The sequence below is a fragment of the Mobula hypostoma genome, chromosome 3 (assembly GCF_963921235.1).
Source record: "Mobula hypostoma chromosome 3, sMobHyp1.1, whole genome shotgun sequence".
NCBI classification, from domain to species: Eukaryota; Metazoa; Chordata; class Chondrichthyes; order Myliobatiformes; family Myliobatidae; genus Mobula; species Mobula hypostoma.
This window is the reverse complement of record NC_086099.1, coordinates 5768933-5795576: the sequence shown is the minus strand read 5'-3', so window position 1 is coordinate 5795576 and position 26644 is coordinate 5768933. Positions and strand designations below refer to the sequence as shown.

Here is a 26644-nt window from a genome sequence, read left to right as displayed (position 1 = left end):
GGCGTTTCAGGGGAGGAAGTACAGAGGGTGCTGGGATTGAACTTTGAACTCTAACGCCTGAGCTGTAATAGTGTCGCTGATCACTGTGCTACCATGGCACACCATTAGTTCAATTACCTTAATAAATCTTCCACAATTCAGACTTCAAAGTTCAATGTTCAAATTTATTATCAAAGTGTGTATACCATAAACAACCTTGAGATTCATCTTTTTGGCAGGCAGCCAGAAAAAAGAAACACAATACAGGTTTCCCCCACCATCCGAAGGTAGAGTGTTCCTATGAAACGGTTCGTAAGCCAGAATGTCGTAAAGCGAAGAAGCAATTACCATTAATTTATATGGGAAAAATTTGTGAGCGTTCGCAGACCCAAAAATAACCTACCAAATCATGCCAAAAAACACATAAAACCTAAAATAACAGTAACATATAGTAAAAGCAAGAATGATATGATAAATACACAGCCTATATAAAGTAGAAATACTTTTCCACAATCATAGCCGCACTGTTCTCCGTAGGGAAAATCTCACGCAAGCGCTGTTGGCAAAAACACGGCGCAAGTGCTCTCCAATAACCTTTAAGCTATGAAGCTGCTGCCAAATCATACCAAATAGCACGTAAAAATACACAACCGATATAAAGTAGAAATAATGTATGTACAGTGTAGTATCACTTACGGGAATCGGGAAGACATCGAGCACACTGATGATGGTGTGTTAGGCTGAGTCGTCGGAGGTTGGGGTGGTGCAGTGGTCCCCACCCTCCGAGCAGCGAACCGATACCGATCTGTGAAGAACGCAGGGGTACAGCGGTAGCGGGGATGCACCCAGCACATCTTTAAGAAAAAAGCCAAAACAAACAAGCGAATTAATTAGGTGCCGCCCGGCACGTAAATGTCGGCCCAGATCAGAGGTGATGCAATCGGCAATTGCAGCTGATCTGGGCTGACATTTATGTGCTGGGCAGCACCTAATTAATTAGCTTGTTTATTTCTGCTTTTTTTCTTGAAGATGTGCTGGGTGCCTCCCGGCTACTGCTGCATTCTCCGCGAATTGGTATCTGTCCGCTGCCTGGGGGTTGGGGTGGTGGGACACTGAGGTGTTGTCTGTTTCCTTCAGGGCAGGCAGGGCATCTTCTCCTATGACTGCCTGCCTCGATGTCGAAGGTCGAGGTTCGTCGTCTGCTGTGGCTGATGTGGAAGGCTTGCTTGACTGCTAGCCTCGCACATTTTTCTATCATATAGTTCTTTGTAAGCACTCAAACCATCTTGCAAATATGCCCTAAACTGACGTACCCTTTCAAAATTAAAGTTGTACATTATTATTGCAATGGAAATCTCACGCAGTTGCTTCACATTCAGTTCCTGGACGACTTCACTTTCTGTCCATTGGCTACTGCATTCAGTTTCGATTGTTATCCTTTCCTCTTCCAATTGCATCAGCTCTTCGTCTATCAGTTCTTGGTCATGAGATGCGAAAACCTCCTCAACATCATCTTCATCAACTTCCACAAGCCAAACTCACTTTGTCCTTACTTCATTCACCACGATCAAAACGCTTAATTATGTCTAGTTTTACGCTAAGTGTAACACCCTTATGAGCAGTTTTAGGCTTTTCCAACACCATAGAACTCATCTTGCTAACGGCTGCTCACAGGCACATGTTTAAGCAATGCCGGCTAGAATGCCGTTCCAAATCCGGGGACGCGCGCTGCCTTTTATCACGCGCTGCTTTTTTCGTAACAGTGAAAATACCTTCTGTTAGCGAAAACTGGTAACTAATGTAGGTCTTTCGTAACAGTGAGGTTTCGTAAAGCGACCGTTCGAAAAGCGGGGGACACCTGTAGAACCAATGAAAAACTCTACACAACAAAGACCATCAAACACCCAATGTGTTAAAGAGGACAAATTGTGCTAATAAAAGAAAATGTAAATAAAATAACACATAGATCAATTGGGAGACAACAAATTTGAGGTTGTTTCCTTCAATGGTACTTTCACTTTCAGAGATGGCAAAGAAGGTGATAGGGATGGTTAGACTGACATAATTCTAATATATTAGAAAATGAGCTGCAGAGTCCCCGAAAGTGAGTGCGCAGCTGTGGGACCAGTTCAGTGCTAAGGTGAGTGAAGCTGGTCCATGAGCCCAGTAGCCTCAGGGTAACAACTGCTCCCATACCTGGTGGTGTGGGACCCAAGACTCCTGCACCTCCCACTCAGAAGTAGTAGTGAGCAGGCGCCGCTGAACACTGATGCATTTTCCACTCTCGAGGCCTGCTTTAGTCTTGCTCGGTGTGGATTAATGTAGCTGGGCATGGAATCGTTTTCTGCTCTCGAGCCTCAACACGACGTCTGTCCCCGGCGATAACTGCTTAGACGTACCTGCACTCTTGAGAGTCAAGTTCATCAATTCCTTCAGGATTCAATTGGTCCTCACAGGTGGCCTGTCTAACTATTTTTGCCAGAATTTTTAATCCCAAACTTCTGCCCTTTCTTAGCTGACGATGATTTCCTGTCATTTTAGTGGAGCTGTTAACCTGTTTCACATAAATAATTTATTGCCTTCATTAACGTAGAAAGGGTAATCCTGATGAAGTGCTTCAGCCTGAAATGTCGACTGTTTATTTCCCTCCATAGATTCCTCCAACATTTTGTGTCTGTTACTCTGGATTTCCAGCATATGCAGAATCTGTTGTGTCTTGACAGGACAGATCTCTTGATACTCTTCCAGAATGTCCATTCTTTCAGATGTGAGCCAGGACAGTGAAGGAGAAGCATAAATGATAGTTGAACTTCACGTTGTTTTCATCAGTGTGAGTAACTTCACCCACCTCAGCCATGAACTGACTCCACAATCCTGAAGCATCTTGAAGTAATTCAATCAAACAAGTGAAGATGTTGGCTGAAAGTTCTCGTCATTGCAAAACACCTGAAACACAGCATTCAAGGGAGCAATGTGTAGAAATCACTAAATGGACCTCAGAAGAGCTTGACATCTTTGATTAGCCCATTGCAACAGACGAAACTAATAAATTATTTTATAATTACCTGCACACTCGCTTTCAAGGATTCTACAACTTTTTTTATTATTGGCAGGATTTGTTCTATTTTGCACATTGGTTGTCAGTTTTTGCTATTTATAGTTTTTCATAAATTCAAGATTGAAGATAGTTTATTGTCATTCTTCAGTACACGAGTATAAAGGAGAACAAAATGATTGTTACTCTGGAGCCAGTGCAGCACATAAAATAGCAATCCTATAAAACAGAATGGTACAAGTAACTGTTATACATGTAGACTGACTGTATGTATTTAAAGTGACACCAGGTAATGGGTTTGTAATGGTGGTCCTATTTCTATTAGAAATTCCGCTGTATTTTCCAGTAAATTTCTGTAAGAAAATGAATCTCAGGGTTGTAGTGTATGTGGTGACATACACATACTTTGATAGTAAATTTACTTTGAACTGTGATGAATCTGACCTTCACTTACACCAAGGCTGTGTTGTTAATCCAGCCATTGCATTGGCACCACTGTTAGCGTAACTCTATTACAGCTCAAGTGCCAGAGTTCAGAGTTCCGTTCCAGCATCCTCTGTAAGCAAGTTTGTACGTCCCTTCCCGTGCGCATGTAGCTTTCCTCCAGCATTCTAAAGACGTACCAGTTAGTAGGTTAAATGATGGTTGTAAATTGTCTTGTGTTTAGGGTAGGATTAATTAGTGGGGTGGTGGGCAGCGCGCCTCGAAAGGCCGGAAGAGCCTGTTCCGCACTCTTTTTCTAAATAAATCAGAAAAACCTCATTGCTACCAGAGAAACTCTTAATTGGAGATTAGAGTTGGTCACACAGTTTAAGGAGTTAAAGTGAAGGCTGAATCCAGTAATTATTCCCTTTTCACTGTGGTGGGGATATCAGACAACATGTCCCAGTTATATTAGATAAGAGAAGTGTCTGAGCCAATCAGATTGGGGAAGTATTGGATGGTGACAGTATGTCTGTGTCTGTTGCTCTGTTTATTGTTATGGTGTTAGTTATTTCCGTCTATGACGCTAATAGAAGTTACCACACTCATTTATAGAAATGGAGAAAGCTGGTGTTATTTTTCAGTGCAGCTATCCATGATTTTTATTTTTGTAAATTCATTTTTTTCCTTTGTTAATCATTTTGTTTACTCTTTGGGCTTTCAAGTCTATGCCTGTCTGCCTCTGGGTTGGCTGCCTCTCTGATATGTATCATGGCTGGATGATAACTTGCAAAGGGAAAAGCGATTGCTTCACATCTCACATCAGCATATTTGTATGTAGACTAAGCTTGCTCTGGAGATGTTATCTCAAGCTCAGGCATTTTCTTTGCAGCAGACCACATTTTTGTGTCTGTTTCCTCAATTTATTCATTAGCAGATCACAGCTTGAGGTATCAGACCTCCCTTCAGCCCCATCTACACTGGGTAGCAATTTCTCAAATCTCATATTTAGAGGGGAACTATTTTTTGACCTGTCTGCTTCTTTCACCACATGATTGATCTCTCTACTTGATTAAGTACAGGAAGGCTCTACAACGGGGAGTCAGAACTGTCCAATACATCACCAGCACCAACCTACCCACCGTCAAGGACATATATACAGAAAGGTGCTGGAAAAGGGCCAGCAATATCATGAAGGATTCCACCCACCCTGCTCATGGACTGTTTGTCCCACTCCCATCAAGGAGGAGGCTACATAACATCCACACCGGGGACACTAGACTCAAAAACAGTTACTTTTCCCAAGCAGTAAAGCTGATCAACACCTCCACCCACTAACCGACCCCTCCACACCCCCAACCACCATTTCCTGTCAGAGTCGCCTTACATACAGACACTTCTGTTCCTAGCGATAGTTTATGGACATACAATCAATCTGTGCACAGTATATAAGCTATCTTAGATATTTATATTTATTATGGGGTTTTTTTGTGCTGTATCGGATCTGGAGTAACAATTACAGCGGCGTGCAAAAGTTTGGGCACCCCTGGTCAAAATTTCTGCTACTGTGAATAGTTAAGTGAGTATTAAGAGGTTGTACTGAGAGCATCCTGAGCAGCTCCTGGTTCGGAAATTGCACCATCTTAGATCGCAAGACCCTGCAGCGGATAGTGAGGTCAGCTGAGAAGATCATTGGGGTCTCTCTTCCCGCCATTAGAGATATTTACACCACACGCTGCATCTGTAAAGTAAACAGCATCATACAAACTCTTCTCCCTCCTGCCATCTGGCAAATGACGCCGAAGTATTTGGGCTCTCACGACTGGACTATGTAACAGTTTCTTCCCCCAAGTCATCAGACTCCTCAATGCCCAGAGCCTGGACTGATACCAGCCTGCTGCCCTGTACTGTGCCTATTGGCTTGTTTATAATTTATTGTAATGCCTGCACTGTTTTATGCACTTCATGCAGTCCTGGGTAGGTCTGTAGTCTAGTGTAGTTTTTGTGTTGTTTTACGTAGTTCAGTGTAGTTTTTGTATTGTTTCATGTAGCACCATGGTCCTGAAAAACATTATCTCATCTTTACTGTGTACTGTACCAGCAGTTATGGTCAAAAAGACAATAAAAAGTGACGACTTGACTTGACTTGACTTGAGTAGAAGATGAACTGATCTCCAAAAGTCATAAAGTTAAAGATGAAACATTCTTTTCAACATTTTAAGCAAGATTAGTGTATTATTTTTGTTTTGTACGATTTTAGAGTGAAAAAAAGGAAAAGAGCACTTTGCAAAAGTTTGGGCGCCCCAAGAGATTTGAGCTCTCAAGTAACTTCTACCAAGGTCTCAGACCTTAATTAGCTTGTTAGGGCTATGGCTTGTTCACAGTCATCGTTAGGAAAGGCCAGGTGATGCAAATTCCAAAGCTTTATAAATACCCTGACTCCTCAAACCTTGTCCCAACAATCAGCAGCCATGGGCTCCTCTAAGCAGCTATCGAACACTCTGAAAATTAAAATAAATGATGCCCACAAAGCAAGAGAAGGCTATAAGAGGATAGCAAAGTGTTTTCAGGTAGCCATTTCCTCAGTTCGTAATGTAATTAAGAAATGGCAGCTAACAGGAACGGTTGAGGTCTGGAAGACCAAGAAAACTTCTCGTAGGATTGCTAGAAAGGCAAATCGAGACCCCTGTTTGACTGCAAAAGACCTTCAGGAAGATTTAACAGACTCTGGAGTGGTGGTGCACTGTTCTACTGTGCAGCGACACCCGCACAAATATGATCTTCATGGAAGAGTCATCAGAAGAAAACCTTTCCTGCATCCTCACCACAAAATTCAGCGTTAGTAGTTTGCAGAGGAACATATAAACAAGCCTGATGCATTTTGGAAACAAGTCCTGTGGACTGATGAAGTGAAAATAGAACTTTTTGGCTGCAATGAGCAAAGGTATGTTTGGAGAAAAAGGGTGCAGAATTTCATGAAAAGAACCCCTCTCCAACTGTTAAGCACGGGGTGGATCGATCATGCTTTGGGCTTGTGTTGTAGCCAGTGGCACGGGGAACATTTCACTGGTAGAAGGAAGAATGAATTCGAATAAATACCAGTAAATTCTGGAAGCAAACATCACACTGTCCGTAAAAAAGCTGAAGATGAAAAGAGGATAGCTTCTACGACAGGATAATGATTCTAAGCACACCTTAAAATCCACAATGGACTACCTCAAGAGGCACAAGCTGAAGGTTTTGCCATGGCCCTCACAGTCCCCTGACCTAAACATCATCGAAAATCTGTAGATAGACCTCAAAAGAGCAGTGCATGCAAGACGACCCAAGAATCTCGCAGAACTAGAAGCCTTTTGCAAGGAAGAATGGGTGAAACTCTCCCAAACAAGAATTGAAAGACTCTTAGCTGGCTACAGAAAGCGTTTACAAGCTGTGATACTTGCCAAAGGGGGTGTTACTGAGTACTGACCATACAGGGTCCCAAACTTTTGCTTCGGGCCCTTTTCCTTTTTTGTTATTTTGAAACTGTAAAAGATGGAAATAAAAAAGTTTGCTTACTTAAAATATTAAAGAAATGTGTCATCTTTAACTTTATGCCGTTTTGGAAATCAGGTCATCTTTTACTCGCTTAGCTATTCACAGTAACAGAAGTTTTGACTGGGGTGCCCAAACTTTTGCATGCCACTGTATGTTGTTCTCCTTTACACTTGTGTACTGGAAATGACATTAAAAATCTTGAATCTTGATAATAATTGTACGACTGTATCAATAATTCAGTGGCCTTTCAGTCAAAAAGGATTCTTTAATTCTGCCCAATGTAAAGATATCTCATGGGAGGTGAGGCCTCTGTTGGTCGGTGTAGACCATGGATGTTGTGTCCCAGCTGTCTACGTATATGCAAGCCACAGCAGTACAATATGGAGAGCAAGCTGTTTCCCATGCAGCAAGCTCCTCCTCTCCACACAGCTGATGAATTCAAAGAAATGGCAGAGAGTAATATAGTGGTGTCGCAGGAGTTGCCAGCCAGCATTACACTCAATGTAGGACTTGCTTAGGGACTCCAGCTGCAGATTTTTCCTCAAGGTTAATTCCTGAAGCTTTCCCCATGAGTGGGTATTGCAAGATTTTCTACTCCTGGATGAGTGCCAACCATGGCTGACAAGTCCTGTCTGCCCACAATCACATGTGACGTGGTATCAGATAAACACAGCACAGATCTTAGGCACTACAATCCAGAACTGTATTGACAGTTTGTCTAAGAAACTATTAGGGTTTCTGGTGTAGAAAATGGAAAAATCCATGCTAAACTTTCACTTTGCTCTGTCACACATGGAGGTCAACAGCAAGACCAAGTTTACTAAAGTTCCCTGCACCAAGCTATATCGGATGTGGCTACCAAATTTCCAGTGTCAATAAAGATTCTAAACACAGATTCAGATGGAGAACCACAGTCATTTTAATTATATTCCCATTCCTTATAATTATTGCTGACTGTTTCTATCTTTCTCTTCAACTTTTCTGATTTTAAAATTCTCCAATTTTTCTTTACTTTTGAAATAATTCTTCAATGTATTCAGAAATCTAGTCTACAAAATACTCGGGACATCTTCAAGGAGCGGTGTCTCAGAAAGGCAGCTTCCACTATTAAGGACCTCCAGCACCCAGGGCATGCCCTTTTCTCACTGTTACCATCAGGTAGGAGATACAGAAGCCTGAAGGCACACACTCAGCGATTCAGGAACAGCTTCTTCCCCTCTGCCATCCGATTCCTAAATGGACATTGAATCTTTGGACACTACCTCACTTTTTTAATATATGTTATTTCTGGACTTTTTGCATGATTTTTAATCTATTCAATATGTATACGTAATTGATTTACTTAATTATTATTATTGTTTTATTGTTTTTTGTTCTATATTATGTATTGCTTTGAACTGCTGCTGCTAAGTTAACAAATTTCACGTCACATGCCAGTGATAATAAACCTGATTCTGATTCTGAATCTTTAAAGGATTTGTGTTAATCTAGCCTTGATTTGGGATTCCGGTTAAATGGGGCACATTGGGACCAGTACATTTTGGCCCATTTAAGAGCCTGTTCATATTAGCCGAGGTTTTAGGGAAATAGTTAAAAAGGTATATAAAAAAACCAAAGTACCATTTAACTGAGAAACAATTTATGTATATAAATGAAATACAGAACAAATTAGAACACCACCAAAACTAATACAGTATTATAAAATTGTGTATTAGTTCCTGATAGTTATTAACAGAGGAATTTATCCAGTATATGCTGCTGTGTTTGTCTGATTGACTAGATCAGCAAAATCTGGGCAGATACTTGGGGTAGATAATGCAAGGTGATTGTCAATACCTTCATGTTCTTTGCGAGTCTTAACTTGTTGAAGTAGTGAAATTGTTTCTTTTTTACACTTGGCTTTTTCTGGCATCTCCAAGCCTGAATGCTTGAAACGACAGTGAGCAAAGCAGGTCTGAAATGTCTTACTGTTTAATTCTCACCAACTATCAGTGACCAGAATCACTGTTTTTTGAACACAGACACATGCAACTGATGCTATTTAAAAACTGCTTGCTCTAAAAATGGTGTAATGTCTAACAGCCACTCAAGTACATGAGTCTGATGCTGGTTAGAAGTTGTTTGTCAGCAGTCTCCTGTCCCAATTAAATGGCATAGTGTCCCAAATATGCGGCTGCCCTGATTAGTTATTGGCCCAATTCACCAGAATCCATTGTATTACTTTGAAAAAAAGAAAAAGACCGGCAGTGACATCTTTCACTCTAGTGAAAGAAAACAAAGATCTTTCCAGTTCACCTACCAATCAAACTGGTCTACTGATGATACATTAGTCTCAGCCCTCTGCTCCGTCCTGACCCACCTAGAAAATGATGCCTCATATACCAAGACTCCGTTCATCGACTTAAGCTCGGTATTTAACACAATCATTCCTCAGAGGTTGGTGGGTAAATTGTCCTCAATAGGACTTAACACTCTTCTCTGTAACTGGACCATGGACTCTTTGATGGAACCCAGTCAGTCTGAGTTGGCAGGAACATCTCAAGCTCCATCCTGCTGAGCACTGGTGCCCTCCCCCCCCACGGGTGTGTGCTCAGTCCGCCGCTGACCCACACCTGCACTGCCAGATTCAGCTCAAACCCCATCATCAGGTTTGCTGATCACACTACAGTGGTTGGCTTCATCAGCAACAATGATAAGTTGGCATTAACAGAGGCTTGTCAAGTGGTGTAAGCAACACCTGAGTCTCAAAGCGGACAAGACAAAAGAGGTGATTGTACTCTTTAGGAAGGCACAGGCTAACCAATCAACGACTCTGCCTTGGACAGAGTGACTTGGTGTGCACATAACAGACAATCTAATCTGGACCCACAACACCTCCTCATTAGTCAAGAAGGCACATTTGTGCATATACTTTCCAAGGACATTGGGGGAGGGAAGCCTTGCATGCCACATTCTAACACTCTCTACAGGAGCACCATCGAGGGTCCTGCCTGTCTGCATCATCGTGTGGTACGGAAGCTGAAAGGCATCGGACCGCAGGACCCTACAGAGGACAGTAAAACCACTGAGAGGATCACATTATAGACAAAGGGCCCAAAGCATTGCTGAGGATCCCTACCACCCATCCCACAATCTCTCTGACCCAGTACTGTCAGGAAGAAGATACAGGAGCTTCAGGACTAGAACTGCCTGACTGGGTAACAACTTCTTCCCTCAGGCTGTGAGACTAATGAATACCCTGCCACCACCGAGCTCATGTCAGCAGGACAGTGGTCTATTTACTGTTTACTTCTAAACTGTGCTACATACATTTCTAATTATATCTTATTAATTTATTTATGGTAATATTTTGTTTTATGTGCTGTGTGTGATATGTTTTGTGGGTGCTCTGTGGTCTGGAGGAATGTTGTTTCATTTGGTTGTATCTAGATACAGTCAGACGACAATAAACTTGAACTTGAAAAACATTTTAAACTGCATCAAAACTGAGCTTGGCAATCCATAGTTAAAATTCAAACAAATGATGGGTGCACCAGGCAATCACAGCTGCAGCAGTGAATCAGGTGGAGAGGTGGGGGGTCAGTGAGAAAGGGATGGTTAGTAAGAGCATTAACAAAAATAAATTAGCTAAAGGTGCTAGTACTAGAGATTCTGCAGATGCTGGAAATCCGGAGCAACCACACAAAATGCTGGCAGAACTTGACAGGTCAGGCAGCATCGATGGAGAGGAATAAACATTTGGTGTTTCAGGCCGGGGGCCGAGTGCCTTCATCAGCTAAAAGTGCTAATGGGTAACCAGCAACACACAGGACATGCTCTTTTCTTGCTACTTCCATCGGGAAGGAGGTACAGGGGCCTCAGGGCCCACAGCACCAGGTTTAGGAATAGTTAATACCCGTCAACCATCAGGCTCTTGAACCAGAGGGGCTAACTTCACTCATCCCATCACTGAAATGTTCCCACAACCTATGGACTCACTCACGGACTCCTCATCTCATGTTCCTTTGATGCTTCTTTGAATCTACTGTGAATTCCTGCAAGAAAATGAATCTCAGGCTTGAATATAATGACATACAATATACATTCTTTGATAATAAATTTACTTTGAACTTGAACTTTAAAAAGTCAGTTGTTTCGAGCTGGATCTACTGCTGCTATGGTTCATAGAAGAGAATTTAATAATCATTTTCAAAAGAGAGTTCAGTAAATCCAGATGGGAGTTTTGAATGTCAGAGGGGAAAGAGTGGTACGAACTGGGTAGTTGCTTTACAAACCTGCCTAGACAGGATGAGTGTAGTAGCCTCTCTGCTCATAATTTACTGCTTGTTTTTGTTTAACTTGAGCGCAGTACCAAGATCAAAAACACAGATGAATATCATGATTCTCATCAAAATTGTGGTTGAGATCTCTGTTGATCAGTGTAATATTTAAAGCCCCTCCTAGACTTTCAAAGACTTGCCTGTAAAATATACAAAAATACCAATATGAAAAGTGCAGAATGCACAAGTACATTTATAACATAGAAAACGGAAAATGCTGGAATCATGAGACATAAGAGCAGAATTAGGCTATTCAGCCCATTGCGTCTGCTCCAGGGCTCTATCATGTCTGATTTACTATCTCTCTCAATCCCATTCTCCTGCCTTCTCCTGTTTGTCCCACTCCCACCAGGACCACCAGATTAAACAGTTACCTCCCTCAAGCAGTAAGGCTGATTAACACCTCCACCCACTAACCCACCCTTCCACACCCCTAACCACCACTACTTTATCATTTCCTGTCAGAGTCACCTTGTGTACAGACACGCCTGTGCCTAGCGTCACTTTATGGACATACAATCAGAATCAGGTTTATTGTCACCAGCATATGTGATGAAATTTGTTAACTTAGCAGCAGCAGTACAATGTAATACATGATCATTTAGAGAAGAAAATAAATAAGTAAATTGCAGTAAGTTTATATATGTATATTGAATAGATTAAAAATGGTGCAAAACCAGAAATAATACATAGTAAAAAAATGAGGTCGTGTTCATGGATTCAATGTCCATTTAGGAATCGGATGGCAGAAGGGAAGAAGTTGTTCCTGAATTGCTGAGTGTGTGGCTTCAGGCTTCTGTACCTCCTTCCTGACGGTAACAATGAAAAGAGGTCATGTCCTGGGTGATGGGGTCCTTAATAATGGACATCACCTTTTTGAGCCATCACTCTTTGAAGATGGCTTGGATACTATGGAGGCTAGTACCCAAGATGGAGCTGACTAATTTTCCAGCTTTCTGTAACTTCTTTCAGTCCTGTGCAGTAGTGCCCCAAAACCAGACAGTGATGCAGCCTGTCAGAATGCTCTCCACAGTACAGCTATAGAAGTTTCTGAATGTTTTAGTTGACAAACCAAGTCTCTTCAAACTCCTAATGAAATATTGCTCTTATCTTGTCTTCTTTATAGCTGCATCAATATATTTGGACCAGGTTAGATCCTCAGAGATCTTGACACCCAGGAACTTGAAATTGCTCACTCTCTCCACATCTGATCCCTCTATGAGGATTGGTTCATGTTCGCTCGTCTTATCTTTTTTCAGGTCCACAATCAGCTCTTTCGTCTTGCTGACACTGAGCGCAAGGGAGTTCCGACACCACTCAATTAGCTGGTACAGCTTGTTCCTATACACCCTCTTATCTCCATCTGAGATTCTGCTGACATTGGTTGTATCATCAGCAAATTTAGAGATGGTATTTGAGCTGTACCTAGCAATACAGTTATGAGTATAGAACAAGTAGAGCAGTGGGCTAAACACGCACTCTTGAGGTGCGCCAATGTTGATCGTCAGCGAGGAGGAGATATTATTACCAATCCGTACAGGTTGTGGTCTTCTGGTTAGGAAGTCGAAGATCCAATTGCAGAAAGAGGAACAGAGGGCCCAGGTTCTGTAGCTTATTGCTCAGGACTATGAAAATGATGGTGCTGTAGTCAATGAACAGTATCCTGACATAGGTGTTTATGTCGTAGGTGACCTAAGGCCATGTAAAGAGCCAGTGAGGTTGTGTCTGCTGTAGACCTCTTGTGGTGATAGGCAAATTACAATGGATCCAGGTCCTTGCTGAGGGAGGAGTTCATTCTAGTCATCATCATCCTCTTAAAGCATTTCATCACTATAGGTGTGTGTGCTACTGGGCGATAGTCATTAAGGCAGCTCACACTACTCATCTTAGGCACTGGTATAATTGTTGCCTTTTGAAGCACGTAGGAACTTCTGAATGTAGCAGTGAGAGGTTGAAAATGTCCTTGAATACACTCACCAGTTGGTTGGCACAAGTGTTCAGAGCCCCAGAAACTAGTATGGGGTTGAATGAGATCTGGAATCAGCCATGATGAAATGCTGAAACGGACACTATGGGTTGAATGGCCTAATTCTGCTTCTATGTCTTACGGTAAACACAAAATAATTGGCAGATGCTGGGGTCAAAGCAACACTCACAACACGCTGGAGGAACTCGAGTTCCTCCAGTGTGTTGTGAGTGTTTCTATGTCTTATGTTCTTACCAGGTACTCCATCGCGGCCTGCCACCTTGCAAGGGTTCACTCTCCTTATAATAGTCTAACATAGGGCTCCGAGATGGAGATCACAGGGTCACCGGGTGCAGCAGGGATCTTCACAGCTGTAGTTTATTCTTCCTTCCAATCCAGGCATAGAAGGTGTTGGGCTGATGTGGTAGTGAAGCATCACTCTCATTCATGCTGTTGGGTCTTGCTTTGTACGAAGTAATGTCTTACAAACCCTGCCAGAGTTGTCGTGCCTCTGTTGTCGCCTCCTATTTTGCTTGGAATTGTCTCTTCACTCTTGAAACAGCCATCCACAAATCATACCTGGTTTTCTTGTACAGACCTGGGTCACCAGACTTAAATGTCATAGATCTAGCCCTCCTGGTTCATTCGCAGCTTTTAGTTTGGGAATGCACGGCAGGCTTTTGTAGGTACACATTCATCCACACAGGTTTAATGAAGTTGTTAAAGAACTACGGTGTACTCATCTAGATTTGAAGATGAATCCCTGAGTACAGTCCAGTCCACCGATTCTAAGCAGTCCCATAAGCACTCCTGTGCTTCCCTTGTCCATACCTTCTTGGTCCTCACTGCTGGTGCTGCAGTCTTCAGTCTATGCCTAACCTCAGGGAGTAGAAGTACAGCCAGGTGATCAGACTTCCCGAAGTGAGGGCGTGGGAGAACACAGTAGGCACTCTTGATGGTGGTGTAACAATGGTCCAGTGTGTTGTTTCCTCTGGTACTACAAGTGATTTGTTGATGGTAATTAGAGACTTCTTCAAGCTGGCCTGGTTAAAACCACCCAAAACGATGGTGAAGGCATTAGGGTGTGCTGTTTCGTGCATGTGGATCCCATTGTTCATTTCACCTAAAGTCTGTTTGATATGGCCTGAGGTGGAATGTACATGGCCACCAAATGATTGCGGCATTCTCTTGCAGCAGGTAAAATAGTTGGCACTTAACTCGAGATATTCCAGGTCTGGTGAGCAGCATTAGAACATTACTGATACATTTGTACACCAAGAGGAGTTGATCATAAGGCATACACCTCCACCTGTGCTTTTGAGAGACTCGACAGTCCTGTCCTGGTGGTGTATGGTGAACCTGTCAATCTGAATCGCAGCATCCAGTATGAAGGGGTTAACCAGGATTCCGCGAAACAAAGGATGCAAGGAGTCCGGTGAGAAGTACAACCACAATTAACACTGTTTCCATTGGTTTTAAGCAGCAATAGTTTATTCAATTACATTAAGACATCTTTATTAACCGTACAGACCTTGGAAGCAGTTGTGATTCTCAGCGGTATCAGGCTGAAACGGGAATATTTAATCGTATCCATCGAACTGTGCTGCACGAGATCGCCATTCCCAAAGTGCCCCAGAAGTAGACCTATCTATGTATATAAAATACCTTACCTATTTATATTTATTGTGATATTATTATTATTATTACTATTGTTGTTGTGTTTTTTCATGTTGCATTGGATCTGGGGTAACAATTATTTTGTTCTCCTTTACACTTGTGTACTGGAAATGACAAACAATCTTTAATCTTGAATCATGTCTCTATCTACACAGTTTCTTCAAGACATGCTGTTGTAACATGGCTGCTGTTTGCCATTTGGTATCTTGCCCAAACATTATGTGTTCAAATATTAAATTACCGGGATCTCCGGCCAGTGAGTGACCTCATTTCATCACCATTGAGGTAATCAATCCTCACAACATTCCCAATAAATTTGTCCATGTGGAGAATCATTGTGACTATATTTCTATTCCTTGCCATTCTTTTCCATTGAATCACTTCCCTAAATCAGTTCACTTTTCACCACAGCATAAATCGTGAGAGATGGAGTCACAGACATAGTGAGATGAGCAATATTACAGAAATATTGAAAGTAATTCCTATAGAAGGTACTGAAAATGTAGTTACCTTCCTTACAACAAATAAATTACTCTTTTCATGAGGAAATTTTAATTTTATTTTTATTTATCTAATTTCTGGCAAGATGGTGGTATGACTGGTCACAACGGCTCCTACAGGGTCAACCAAAGGTGCTACTGTTCTACTTAAACATACGTCTAATGATCGCAAGATCCTGCTATACATTAGGAACTCAAAAGACTGCAGGTCTACACCAACAGCAAGTTGCTCTCTGGTGGAGATTAGATTAGATTAGATTAGATGGTGAGGACATGCAGGCCTCTTTTATTGTCATTTAGTAATGCATGCATTAAGAAATGATACAATGTTTTTCCAGAATGATATCACAGAAACACATGACAAACCCACTTAAAAACTGACGAAAACCACCACATATTTATAACATATAGTTACAACAGTGCAAAGCAATACCATAATTTGATAAGAACAGACCGTGGTATGGTAAATGTCTCAAAGTCTCTCGGAAGTCCCATCATCTCACGCAGACGGTGAACCTCCAGCGCTGCAAACTTGCCGATGCAGCATCCTGGAAGCATCTGACCACAGTCCGACTCCGAGTCCGTCCGAAAACTCAGCCTCTAACCACCTCTTCGACACCGAGCACCATCTCTGCTGAGCGCTTTGACCCTGGCCCCAGCAACAGGCAATAGGCAAAGCCGAGGATTTGGGGCCTTCCCCTCCGGAGATTCTCGATCGCACAGTAGCAGCAGCAGTGAAACGGGCATTTCAGAAGTTTCTCCAGGTGTTCCTCCGTGCTTCTCACGGCTGTTTCCATCAAATCCGGATTGTGCACAATCCTAGTTAACACACACGATATCATTCGGAACGGCCGCGCGTGCTACGTTGTGCCGCCATCTTCTCCTCCCTCCTCCAGGAGATAATGAAGGACCTATCCAATGTGCTGCTGCCAGAGTCGATGGAGGCTTACAGTCAAATAACAAGTGCCATCATGGTCACTTTTCTCGTGATTACAAGACCCCTTTGGGTATTGGTAGTCTGGTACTCCGCAAGTTCGATTCACTGATTTGTTGGATGCGAGCAGGGGCGGTTGGAGGGCCGAGTCCTTGATCAGAGTGACGGCTAGCTCTGAAGCCACGGTGTCACTTGTTTGCAGTCATCCGGAGTGAGGGGACGAAACCATTGTTCTTCACCAGGAGTGAGGAGACGAAACCGTTGTTCTTCACCGGGAGTAAGGGGACAAAACCGTTGTTCTTCACCGGGGGTGAGGGGACAAAACCGTCGTTCTTCACCGGGAGTGAGGAGACGAAACCGTCGTTCTTCACCGGGAGTGAGGGGACGAAACCGTCGTTCTTCATCGGGAGTGAGGGGACGAAACCGTTGTTCTTCACCGGGGGTGAGGGGACGAAACCGTTGTTCTTCACCGGGGGTGGGGGGACAAAACCGTTGTTCTTCACTGGGGGTGAGGGGACAAAACCGTTGTTCTTCACCGGGAGTGAGGGGACAAAACCGTTGTTCTTCACCGGGAGTGAGGGGACAATACTGTTGTTCTTCACCGGGAGTGAGGGGACAATACTGTTGTTCTTCACCGGGGGTGAGGGGACGAAACCGTTGTTCTTCACCGGGGGTGAGGGGACGAAACCATTGTTCTTCACTGAGAGTGAGGAGACGAAACCGTTGTTCTTCACCAGGAGTAAGGGGACAAAACCGTTGTTCTTCACCGGGAGTGAGGGGACAAAACCGTTTTTCTTCACCGGGAGTGAGGGGACAATACTGTTGTTCTTCACCGAGAGTGAGGGGACAATACTGTTGTTCTTCACCGGAGGTGAGGGGACGAAACCGTTGTTCTTCACCGGGGGTGAGGGGACAAAACCGTTGTTCTTCACCGGGAGTGAGGGGACGAAACCTTGTTCTTCACTGGGAGTGAGGGGACAATACTGTTGTTCTTCACTGGGAGTGAGAGGACGAAACCATTGTTCTTCACCGGGAGTGAGGGGACGAAACTGTTGTTCTTCACCGGGGGCGGTGTGGCACGGTGCCCAGAACGGAGTCAGAGCTGCCATCCCAGGGTTTCACTTGGCAGAAGACTAGCTCTTTTGTGGCCAACTACAGATTTTTTAGCAGCGCTCAAGCTGTGCAATTGAGGTATATATATCATCTCTGTTTCAGTTGAATAAAGCTGTTTTACCATCTCTGCTTTATTCAACTGAAACGATGACATTGTATCGGAAGCATATCAAGAAATTGACCAAGACACAACACAGGCATTTACGCCAAATATTACACATCAAGTGGCAAGAGAGGGTACCAGATGTGGAGGTGCTCAAACGTGCTGGGACAGTCAGCGTAGAATTGTTCATTACAGCTTCTCAGCTGCGCTGGACTGGCCATGTCACAAGAATGAGCGATGATCGTCTTCTACGGTGAGCTACATGAAGGAAAGAGGAAGCACGGTGGTCAGAAGCTGCTCTACAAAGATGTGCTCAAGCTCCACATGAAGAACACCGACATGAACGTCAACACCTGGGAGAAAGATGCTTTGGACAGAGGAAGTTGGCACTGCGTTGTCAAGAAGTCAATCCCAGCTATCGAGGAGAAAAGGTAGAAGACATATGGAGCAGGTCACGAACGCAGACGTTCGGTGCTAGACCAGTCAAATCACAAATGCAACTGATGTAGGAGACAGTGCCGATCCACTGCTGGTCTTGTGGCCCATAAACGTGCCCGCAGAGACTAAACTCTCAGCACAGTCAACATCGAAATCAATAGACAGCCGAAGTACACACACACATATTCTGTGTTGTATTTTTATTGATATTCTATATGGGTTTCGTTGACTTGTATGCGTCAAGCCGTGGTGTTGCAGGGGTGGGAAGGTGGGCCTCAGGATTCTTATAACCTGATTGTGATCTTGTATGTGTGACTGTTGGTAATGTCACTTTGCACCTTGACCCTTAGTAACGCTGTCTTGTTTGGCTGTGTTCATGAGTATTCATGTATGGTTAAATGGCAGTTAAACTTGAATTGAATTGAATTTAGAGCTGGGGTCCACAGATGGGGTTCTTGACTTAAGAAACCCCTGATTTAGAGATACAGAGCCCACTGTATCCCATCCCACTGAGCCACATTGCAAAGCAGCTCCCAGTTTAACTCTAGCCTATTCACAGGACAATTTGCAAGGACCAATTAACCTACTGTCTGTAGGTTAAGTGTTTTTTAAATGTCCCTAATGTATAGTGGGGGAGTCTCGGACCTGTGGGCACAGCCTCAGAATTAACCCTTTAGATCAGATTAAGTCTGTCACGAGCTTTGTGGCCCATCAGGTCAGTGTTTATGCCAGTTTCCGTGGTGTGAAGCGACTGAGAGTACAAGACTCCCTCCCCCCCCCCTCCATTGTGCGGTTAAGTGCCTTGCTCAACGATACACACGATGCCTCGGCCTCGGCTCGAACCCACGACCTTCAGATCGCTAGTCCAATGCCCTAACCACTTGGCCACGCACCACACCTTTAGATCAGAGATGAGGAGGAATTTCTTTACCAGGGGTAGTGAATCTGTTGAATTCATTGCCACAGACAGCTGTGGAGACCAGGTTATTGGATAAATTTAAAGTGGAGGTTGATCAGTTCTAGATTAGTCAGAGTGTTAAAGGATATGCAGAGAAGGCAGGAGAATAGGGTTGAGAGGGATATTAAATCAACCATGATGGAATGCCAGGGCGTACTCAATGGGCCAAATGGCCTAATTGTGCTCCTATGTCTTATGGTCTAAAATTGAAGTATTTGAGAATTTCTGACAAGGTACTTTGTTCAATCTCACAGTTTGGTGATGTGCCTGGAGGACTTCACTGTTTTTGGAATATATCAGAGAGATGGAAATAGATTGCAGTCAATTTATAAAAATAACTTAAATATGAGCTCACTTCATTACCATTAAATGTAATTGTACTTTAATTAAAATGTGATGATAGCCTTTGTGAATTATTGCATTTTAAAATTGTTAGAAACATGGGTTATAACCAAAGAAAAAATGGCTGGAATCGCATAGCACTTCAGTGCAAGGGGGTTTATTAGGTGCATTAAAAATCAAATTTATTAAAAATAGTGAAAAAACTACCAATATTTACAAAAAGATATCTACAAGAAAACACAAAACAGCTCCATACTTATCCTTGTCCAGTGTGAACTCCTGTCAGTCAGTCTCTCCCTCTCTCTTTCTCCTCTCTCTCTCCTTCTCTCTTTCTCTTTCCCTCCTCTTCTCTCTCTCTCCTCTCTCAACTTTTTCTTTCTCCTTCTCTCTCTCCTCTCTCTCTCTCTCTCTCCCTCTCCCTCTCCCTCCCCCCCCCCACCTCTCTCTCATACTGAGGGCAAACAGCTCCTTTCTATTTGACATCAGGACATACCACCTTTAATTACTCACAAAGTTAACTTAAGACTACACATCAATTAGAATATGATATACCCCACTATGTAGTTATAATTATATTACACAATAAACAGAAGTATTTACCTTAAGTACAGTATACAGGCACCCGATACACATTTACGCATCCCCCATGACTAAAGAAATGGAATATTTTGCCATGTATGGTGGGAAAGGCACCATAAAGCCAACCCAAGCACATCAGATTGGTTTAGGACCCAGCAGACCCCACATGACTGCCAGGAAAAGGCAGAATGTTCAACACAATCACACACTTACATCTAGTACAAATAAAGAATAAAATTAAACTGAACTTTGGTGTCTGACTCTGGATGTCTATAGTGATGTTGAGTGAAACCAGTGGGTTAATTATGAGAATATACCAGGGAAGATATTGAAGTGTGTGCACTCACTGCAGTGACAGTGTGGGTGAATGAAAGAGTGTGTCAGCAGTGTGTTTACAAAGTGCTTTCTGTCACATGAATTATAGATTTAAATACAGTGGGAATCCATTATAAATTGCCATCTTGCTTCTGGCCTTGTTACTAAATGCCTAAGATTGTTTAATGTAATTTCCAGTACACAAATACGAAGGAGAACAAAATAATTGTTAACACGAGGAAATCTGCCGATGCTGGAATTTCAAGCAACACACATCAAAGTTGCTGGTGAACGCAGCAGGCCAGGCAGCATCTCTAGGAAGAGGTACAGTCGACGTTTCGGGCCGAGACCCTTCGTCAGGACTAACTGAACGAAGAGCTAGTAAGAGATTTGAAAGTGGGAGGGGGAGAGAGAGATCCAAAATGATAGGAGAAGACAGGAGGGGGAGGGATGGAGCCAAGAGCTGGACAGTTGATTGGCAAAAGGGATAGGAGAGGATCATGGGATGGGAGGACACCTCCCCCCGTACTTCATCCATTATTTATTTATATACATGCATTCTTTCTCTCTCTCTCCTTTTTCTTCCTCTGTCCCTCTCACTATACCCTTTGCCCAACCTCTGGGCTTTTTTGCCCCCCCCCTTTTCCTTCTCCTCTCATATCCCTTTTGCCAATCGCCTGTCCAGCTCTTGGCTCCATCCCTCCCCCTCCTGTCTTCTCCTATCATTTTGGATCTCCCCCTCCCCCTCCCACTTTCAAATCTCTTACTCACTCTTCCTTCAGTTCGTCCTGACAAAGGGTCTCGGCCTGAAACATCGACTGAACCTCTTCCTAGAGATGCTGCCTGGCCAAAATAATTGTTACTTCAGATCTGATGCTGCACAAAAAAATCACAATAAGATAAAGAATAGAATAATCAAAAAACACAGTAAATATAAATACTCAAGATAGCTTATATAAATAGATTGATTGTATGTCCACAAAGCGATGCTAGGTACAGGAGTGTCTGACTGACAGGAAATGATAAAATAGTGTTGTATCAGCTAACACCAGTTACATGATCACTTGGTCTGAAAATGAGTTTTTATTTCTTTTTGATAATTAATATCTAATTCTTCTGTACAAGTGAATGTAGAGATCAGTTTCGCTGCCTTTAACTGCAGCTTGCAGTTGGCAGACTGGTAGAATAATTAGATAAAGTTGCATAGAACAGTGGATTGTATGGAGATGTGAAATGTGGCCCCCTTCATTATTCATTAGGATGAAGTTACTGTCATGGACAAGCTATCAGGTCAGAACGTTGGTGACAAAGGTAGTGGGGGGACAATGCACATTAATAATGTAGAAGTGTAGGATCATCTCTCAGGAGTTTGTAATACCAATGTTTCCCTTGTGTTGGGCCAACAATCTGCCCCTCATCTTACCCATGTCCTTTTGTAAAGGCAATTTCAACTGCCATCAGACTATTTTAAATTAGAGGATGTATGGGAGCCCGTAGACACACACTCAACATTTCAGGAACAGCGTCTTCCCCTCCACCATCAGATTTCTGAATGAACAATGAACCCATGAACACCCTCACTATGTTTTATTTTTATTTGCTCTCTTGCACTACTTATTTAATTTATGTTATATATTTTGTAATTTATAGTTTTTTTTATTATTATGTATTGCACTGTACTGTTACTGCAAAACAACATCTGCCAATGATATTAAACCTGATTCTGATTCTGATTGTAATTCAAATATCTGACTCAGGCATAAGCTTGTAGAAAGTATAGTCATAGAGTCATAGACAACTACAGCACTGCCCTTTGGGCCATCTAGTCCATGCCAAACTGTCGACCTGCACCAAAACCATAGCCCTCCATAACCCTCCCATCTAGGTACTTACCTGAAAATGAGAGTACTTATGAGAGAAAATGTTCCCCTTCAGGTTCCCTTTCCACCCTACAACTATAATCTCTAGTTCTAATCTCGCCCAGCTTCAGTGGAAAAAGCCTGCCTGCATTTTGTTGTCGTTCAGTTGTTGTCGAGTCTGACTCTTCGTGACCTAATGGACTCGTACACACCAAGCCTTCTTGTTGGAAACTGCCTCCCTAAGATCCCCCAAGGTCATACGCATTGTCTGAGTAATACTATCTATCCATTGTAGCCTATGTCCTCTCCTTCTTTTACCTTCTGTTTTACCTAACATGGGAGTCATCTCCAAAGAATCCTGCCTTCTCATGATATGGCCAAAATATTTGAGCTTTTTTCTCATAATCAAGCCTCCTAGTGAGCAGTCTGGCCGTATTTCTTCAGGTACTGACTTGTTGGATCTTCTTGCCATCCGACGAACTCTTAACGCTTTCCTCCAGCCTCCAAGTTCAAAGGCGTTGATTCTTCTGTATTCAGCCTTACCAATAGTCCAGCTCTCACAGCTGCACATCACAACTGGAAATACCATAGACTTGACTATACGGATCTTCATAGACAATGTTATGTCTCTGCTCTTCAGTATTTTATCTAAATTTCCCTTTGCTTCCCTCCCCAGAAGTAACCCCTGGTTAATTTCATAGAAATCTTTGAACTGAGGAAGACAAAATCTGTCACTGCTTCCACTTCCTTTCCACTTATTACCATGGAGTTAATAGGGGCTGGTCAACATAATCTTGGTTTTCGTAATAACGAGCAACAAGCCAGCTTTTACACTTTCTTTTTTCACTTTGATTAGAAGCTTTCTCAGATCCTCATTATTTTCAACGATTAGAGTAGTATCTGCATATCTGAGGTTGTTAATATTTCGTCTGGCAATTTTGATTCCAACATTTGAGTTCTCTAGACCAGCATTCCTCATGATATGTTCAGCATATAGATTAAATAAGCAGGGTGACAGTACGCAGCCTTGTCCTACTCCTTTCCCAATCTTGAACCAGTTTGTTGTTCCATGTTCAGTTCAAACTGTTGCTTCTTGATCTTCATACAAGTTTCTCATAAGGCAGCTCAGTTGTCCAGGTATCCCCATTTCTTTAAGGATCTTCCATTGTTTATTATGGTCCACACTGTTGAAGGCTTTAGAGTAGTCAACAAAACATAGATGAATACTTTTTTGGAATTCCCTCGATTTCTCTATTATCCAGTGTAAGTCAGCAATTTGGTCTCTGGTGCCCCTGCCTCTTCTAGAACCAGCTTGTACATCTAGCAGTTCTTGTTCCATATATTGCTGGAGTCTTGCTTGCATGATCTTTAGCATTGCCTTGCTTGCATGTGAAATTAGTGAAATTGTTCGGTAATTTGAACATTCCTTTACAATTCCCTTCTTGGGAATTGGGTTATAAACTGTTCTTTTCCAGTCTAAAGGCCATTGTTGGGTTTTCCAGATCTGCTGGCAAATCTCATGCAGCACTTTTACAACATCACCCTTTAAAGTTTTAAGCAATTCAACTGGAATCCTGTCACATCCTGCAGCCTAATTATTGGCAACGTTTTCTATCGCCCATTTGACTTCACTTTCCAGAATGTCCGGCTCTAGATCGATGAGGGAGTCATTGCAGGTGTCTTCGCTGTTGGGATCTTTACTGTACAATTCTTCTCTGTATTCCTGCCATCTCATTTTTGATGTCTTCTGCTTTTTTAAGGTCCTTCCCTTCTTTGCCTTTTACTATACTCATTTTTGCATGAAATGTTCCTTTGATTTCTCTAATTTTCTTGAATAGATCTCTTGCTTTCCCAATTCTCTTGGCTTCTTTGCATTGCTCCTTTGAGTAAGTATCCTTATCTTTCCTTGCTATCTTGTTCAACTTTGCATTCAGTTGGAGGTATTTGTTCCAATCTCCATTGGCCTTCACTTCTCTTCGCTGCTCAGCCGCTTGTAGAGCCTCCGCAAAAAGCCAAACTGCTTTCCTGGTCTTCTTCTTGTTTGCAATATTTTTTGTTGCTACCTCTTGTATAATTCTCCTTATTTCTATCCATAGTTCTTCTGGCTTTCTGTCTACCAGGTTTAATCCATTGAATCTGTTCTTCACCTGTACGGTATATTCTTGAGGGATGCTCTCAACATCAAACTTTGCTGGTACGTTGGTTTTCCTGATGTTCTTCAGTTTCATTCTGAATATTGCAACGAGCAGCTCGTGGTCTGAGCCACAATCTGCTCCTGGTCTTGTTTTAGCTGACTGTTTAGAGCTCTTCCATCTCTGATTGCAAAGTCTGGTCAATCTGGTTTCAGTGTTGACTGTCTGGTGATGGCCATGTATAGAGCCGCCTCTTAGGCTGTTGAAAGAGGGTATTTGCTATAAGCAGAGAGTTAATTTGGCAAAATTCTACCAGTCGATGTCCTGTTTCATTCCGTACTTCAAGGCCAAAGTCGCCCATTACTCCAGGTGTTCTGTGATTTCCAGCTTTGGCATTCCAGTCTCCAGTGATAAAAGTAACATCTTTTTTTGGTGTCATATCCAAGAGGTGCTGCAGTTCTTCATAAAACTGGATAGTTTCTTCCTCTTTGGCATCTGTGGTTGGAGCATAAACTTGGATTACAGTGGTGTTGAAAGGCTTGCATTTACCCTATATATCTCTCTTAATTTTGTATATCTTTATCAAATCATCCCTCATTCTCCTACGCTCTAGGGAATGAAGTCCTAACTTACTCAACCTTTCCCTATAACTCAGGTCCTCAAGTCCTGGCAAAGTCCTTGGTCTGTTTTGAGGTGTTATAAGATAATGCGGAGTCCAAGTGACTCTTCCACAATAGAGAGGCGTTCAGAGTATCTGCTTCAAGATGGCCGGTGACTGAAAGGGCTGGACAGATTGTCTTACATGGAATTAACCATTGCTGCTTGTCTCTCTCTGTCCCCACAGAAGTTCCCAGAGCTGAAGTTCAAGTACGTTGAAGAGGAGCAGCCAGAGGAGTTCTTCGTTCCGTACATCTGGTCACTGGCTTATAACTCCACAGCCGAGTTGTACTGGGACCCACAGCAGGTCCAGCTATTTACCATGGATTCCGGCTGATGGCCTCCTTCTCACGTGATTAGTAGTGGGGAAGTGGGGGGTGTAACGATATCAGAACAATTGAATAAGAGAAACAAGAAACTTCTATCCAAATTTCATGTGCTCTGCACCTTCAATCAGATGTTCATAACCCAAGCAAGAGAAAGGGAATTGAGGACATACCATAAGTCCTCGCTCACATATCAGGGTGCTGCTTCAGATGGATGGAGCAATTGTAATTGCTCATGGCTCAATTTCTTGAACAGTAGTATGAGAATGAATCGCTTTGCCAATCCAGGGCAAAAGGTGATGTCCCCCACCCAAATAGTAAATACGGGGAAGGAGGTTAACAAAATGTCCCAGAAGTGCAGCTTTCGATTTTCCTAATTATATTCTGAACACCAATATTATTTATTGCTCATAATAATGTTCAATTAAACTGTTTTAGAATTGCGGTCTTCCTGATCCAAAGTTGTTTGTAGGTAAAAAATAAACTGAGATAGAATAAGGCATTGTTTTACTTAAGTTACAATAAAAGCTTTAAGAAGTGAATTTCTGTACTTAGTAGTGACGATGCAGGCACTGGACAGATGATGTTTAACGCAGGTACTGCCCAGCACTTAACCTGATGTTGATCATGTCAGTGATAATGTCAGTGAACACTTCTTAAACAGAACTTCTAAACTGCATGTTGAAATGCCTATGTGCACAATGATGAGCAAAGCTTAAAATCAAAATGTTGTTTGATAAACAAATCCCAGTAGAAATGTATTTTCAAAAGAAGAATTTAGATTATAATAAATCTGTGATATAATTTGACTACTTACTGCTCCTGGTTGTTATACATAATTGGGGTGCCACAGTTAGCGCAATGCTATTATGGCTCAGAGCGTCAGAGTTTGGAGTTCATTTCTGTCATCCTCTGTAAGGAGTTTAGATGTTCCTCCCCATGATTACATGGGTCTCCTCTGGGTGCTCCAGTTTCTTCCCCTAGTCCGAACACGTACCAGTTAGTAGGTTAATTGGTGATTGTAACTTGTCCCATGTTCAGGCTGGGGAGTCAATGAAAGACCACATGCATAATTTGACTACTTACTGGACAAATGTTGTTATATAGTTAAATAAAGCAGGAAGGGAAGGGCGCAAAACAAGAGATTCTGAGATACTGGAAATCCAACCTCTCATTATAGCACATGCCCTCTAACCCACACAGCTTCCTGGTGATCTCTTCTGTACCCTCTGCAAAGGGAAAGACACAAGTTTGGACATATTCACAGAAGGGTTCACCAGTAACTTACTGCAAAATATACTTACCAAATGCTTCCTTCAAGGTAACTAGTAACTAGGAAGTGACGATGGCTATCAGAATCAGGTTTAATATCACTGGCATACAGTATGTTGTGAAATTGCAGTACATTGCAATACAAAATAATAATAAAACG

General features: G+C 42.5%; 1 protein-coding gene across 5 annotated transcripts in view; it reads left to right on the top strand.

Annotated features, from left to right (window-relative positions):
* Positions 1 to 26374, top strand: part of dym (dymeclin) — a 405267-nt gene extending 378893 nt beyond the window's left edge. For all 5 annotated transcript variants that reach the window (XM_063042598.1, XM_063042602.1, XM_063042600.1 and 2 more), the window contains one exon: positions 25074 to 26374. In XM_063042598.1, coding sequence (XP_062898668.1) covers positions 25074 to 25223 — 150 coding nt within the window. In that variant the 3' untranslated portion in view covers positions 25224 to 26374. The remainder of the gene's footprint in view (positions 1 to 25073) is intronic.
* The last annotated feature ends 270 nt before the right edge of the window (positions 26375 to 26644 follow it).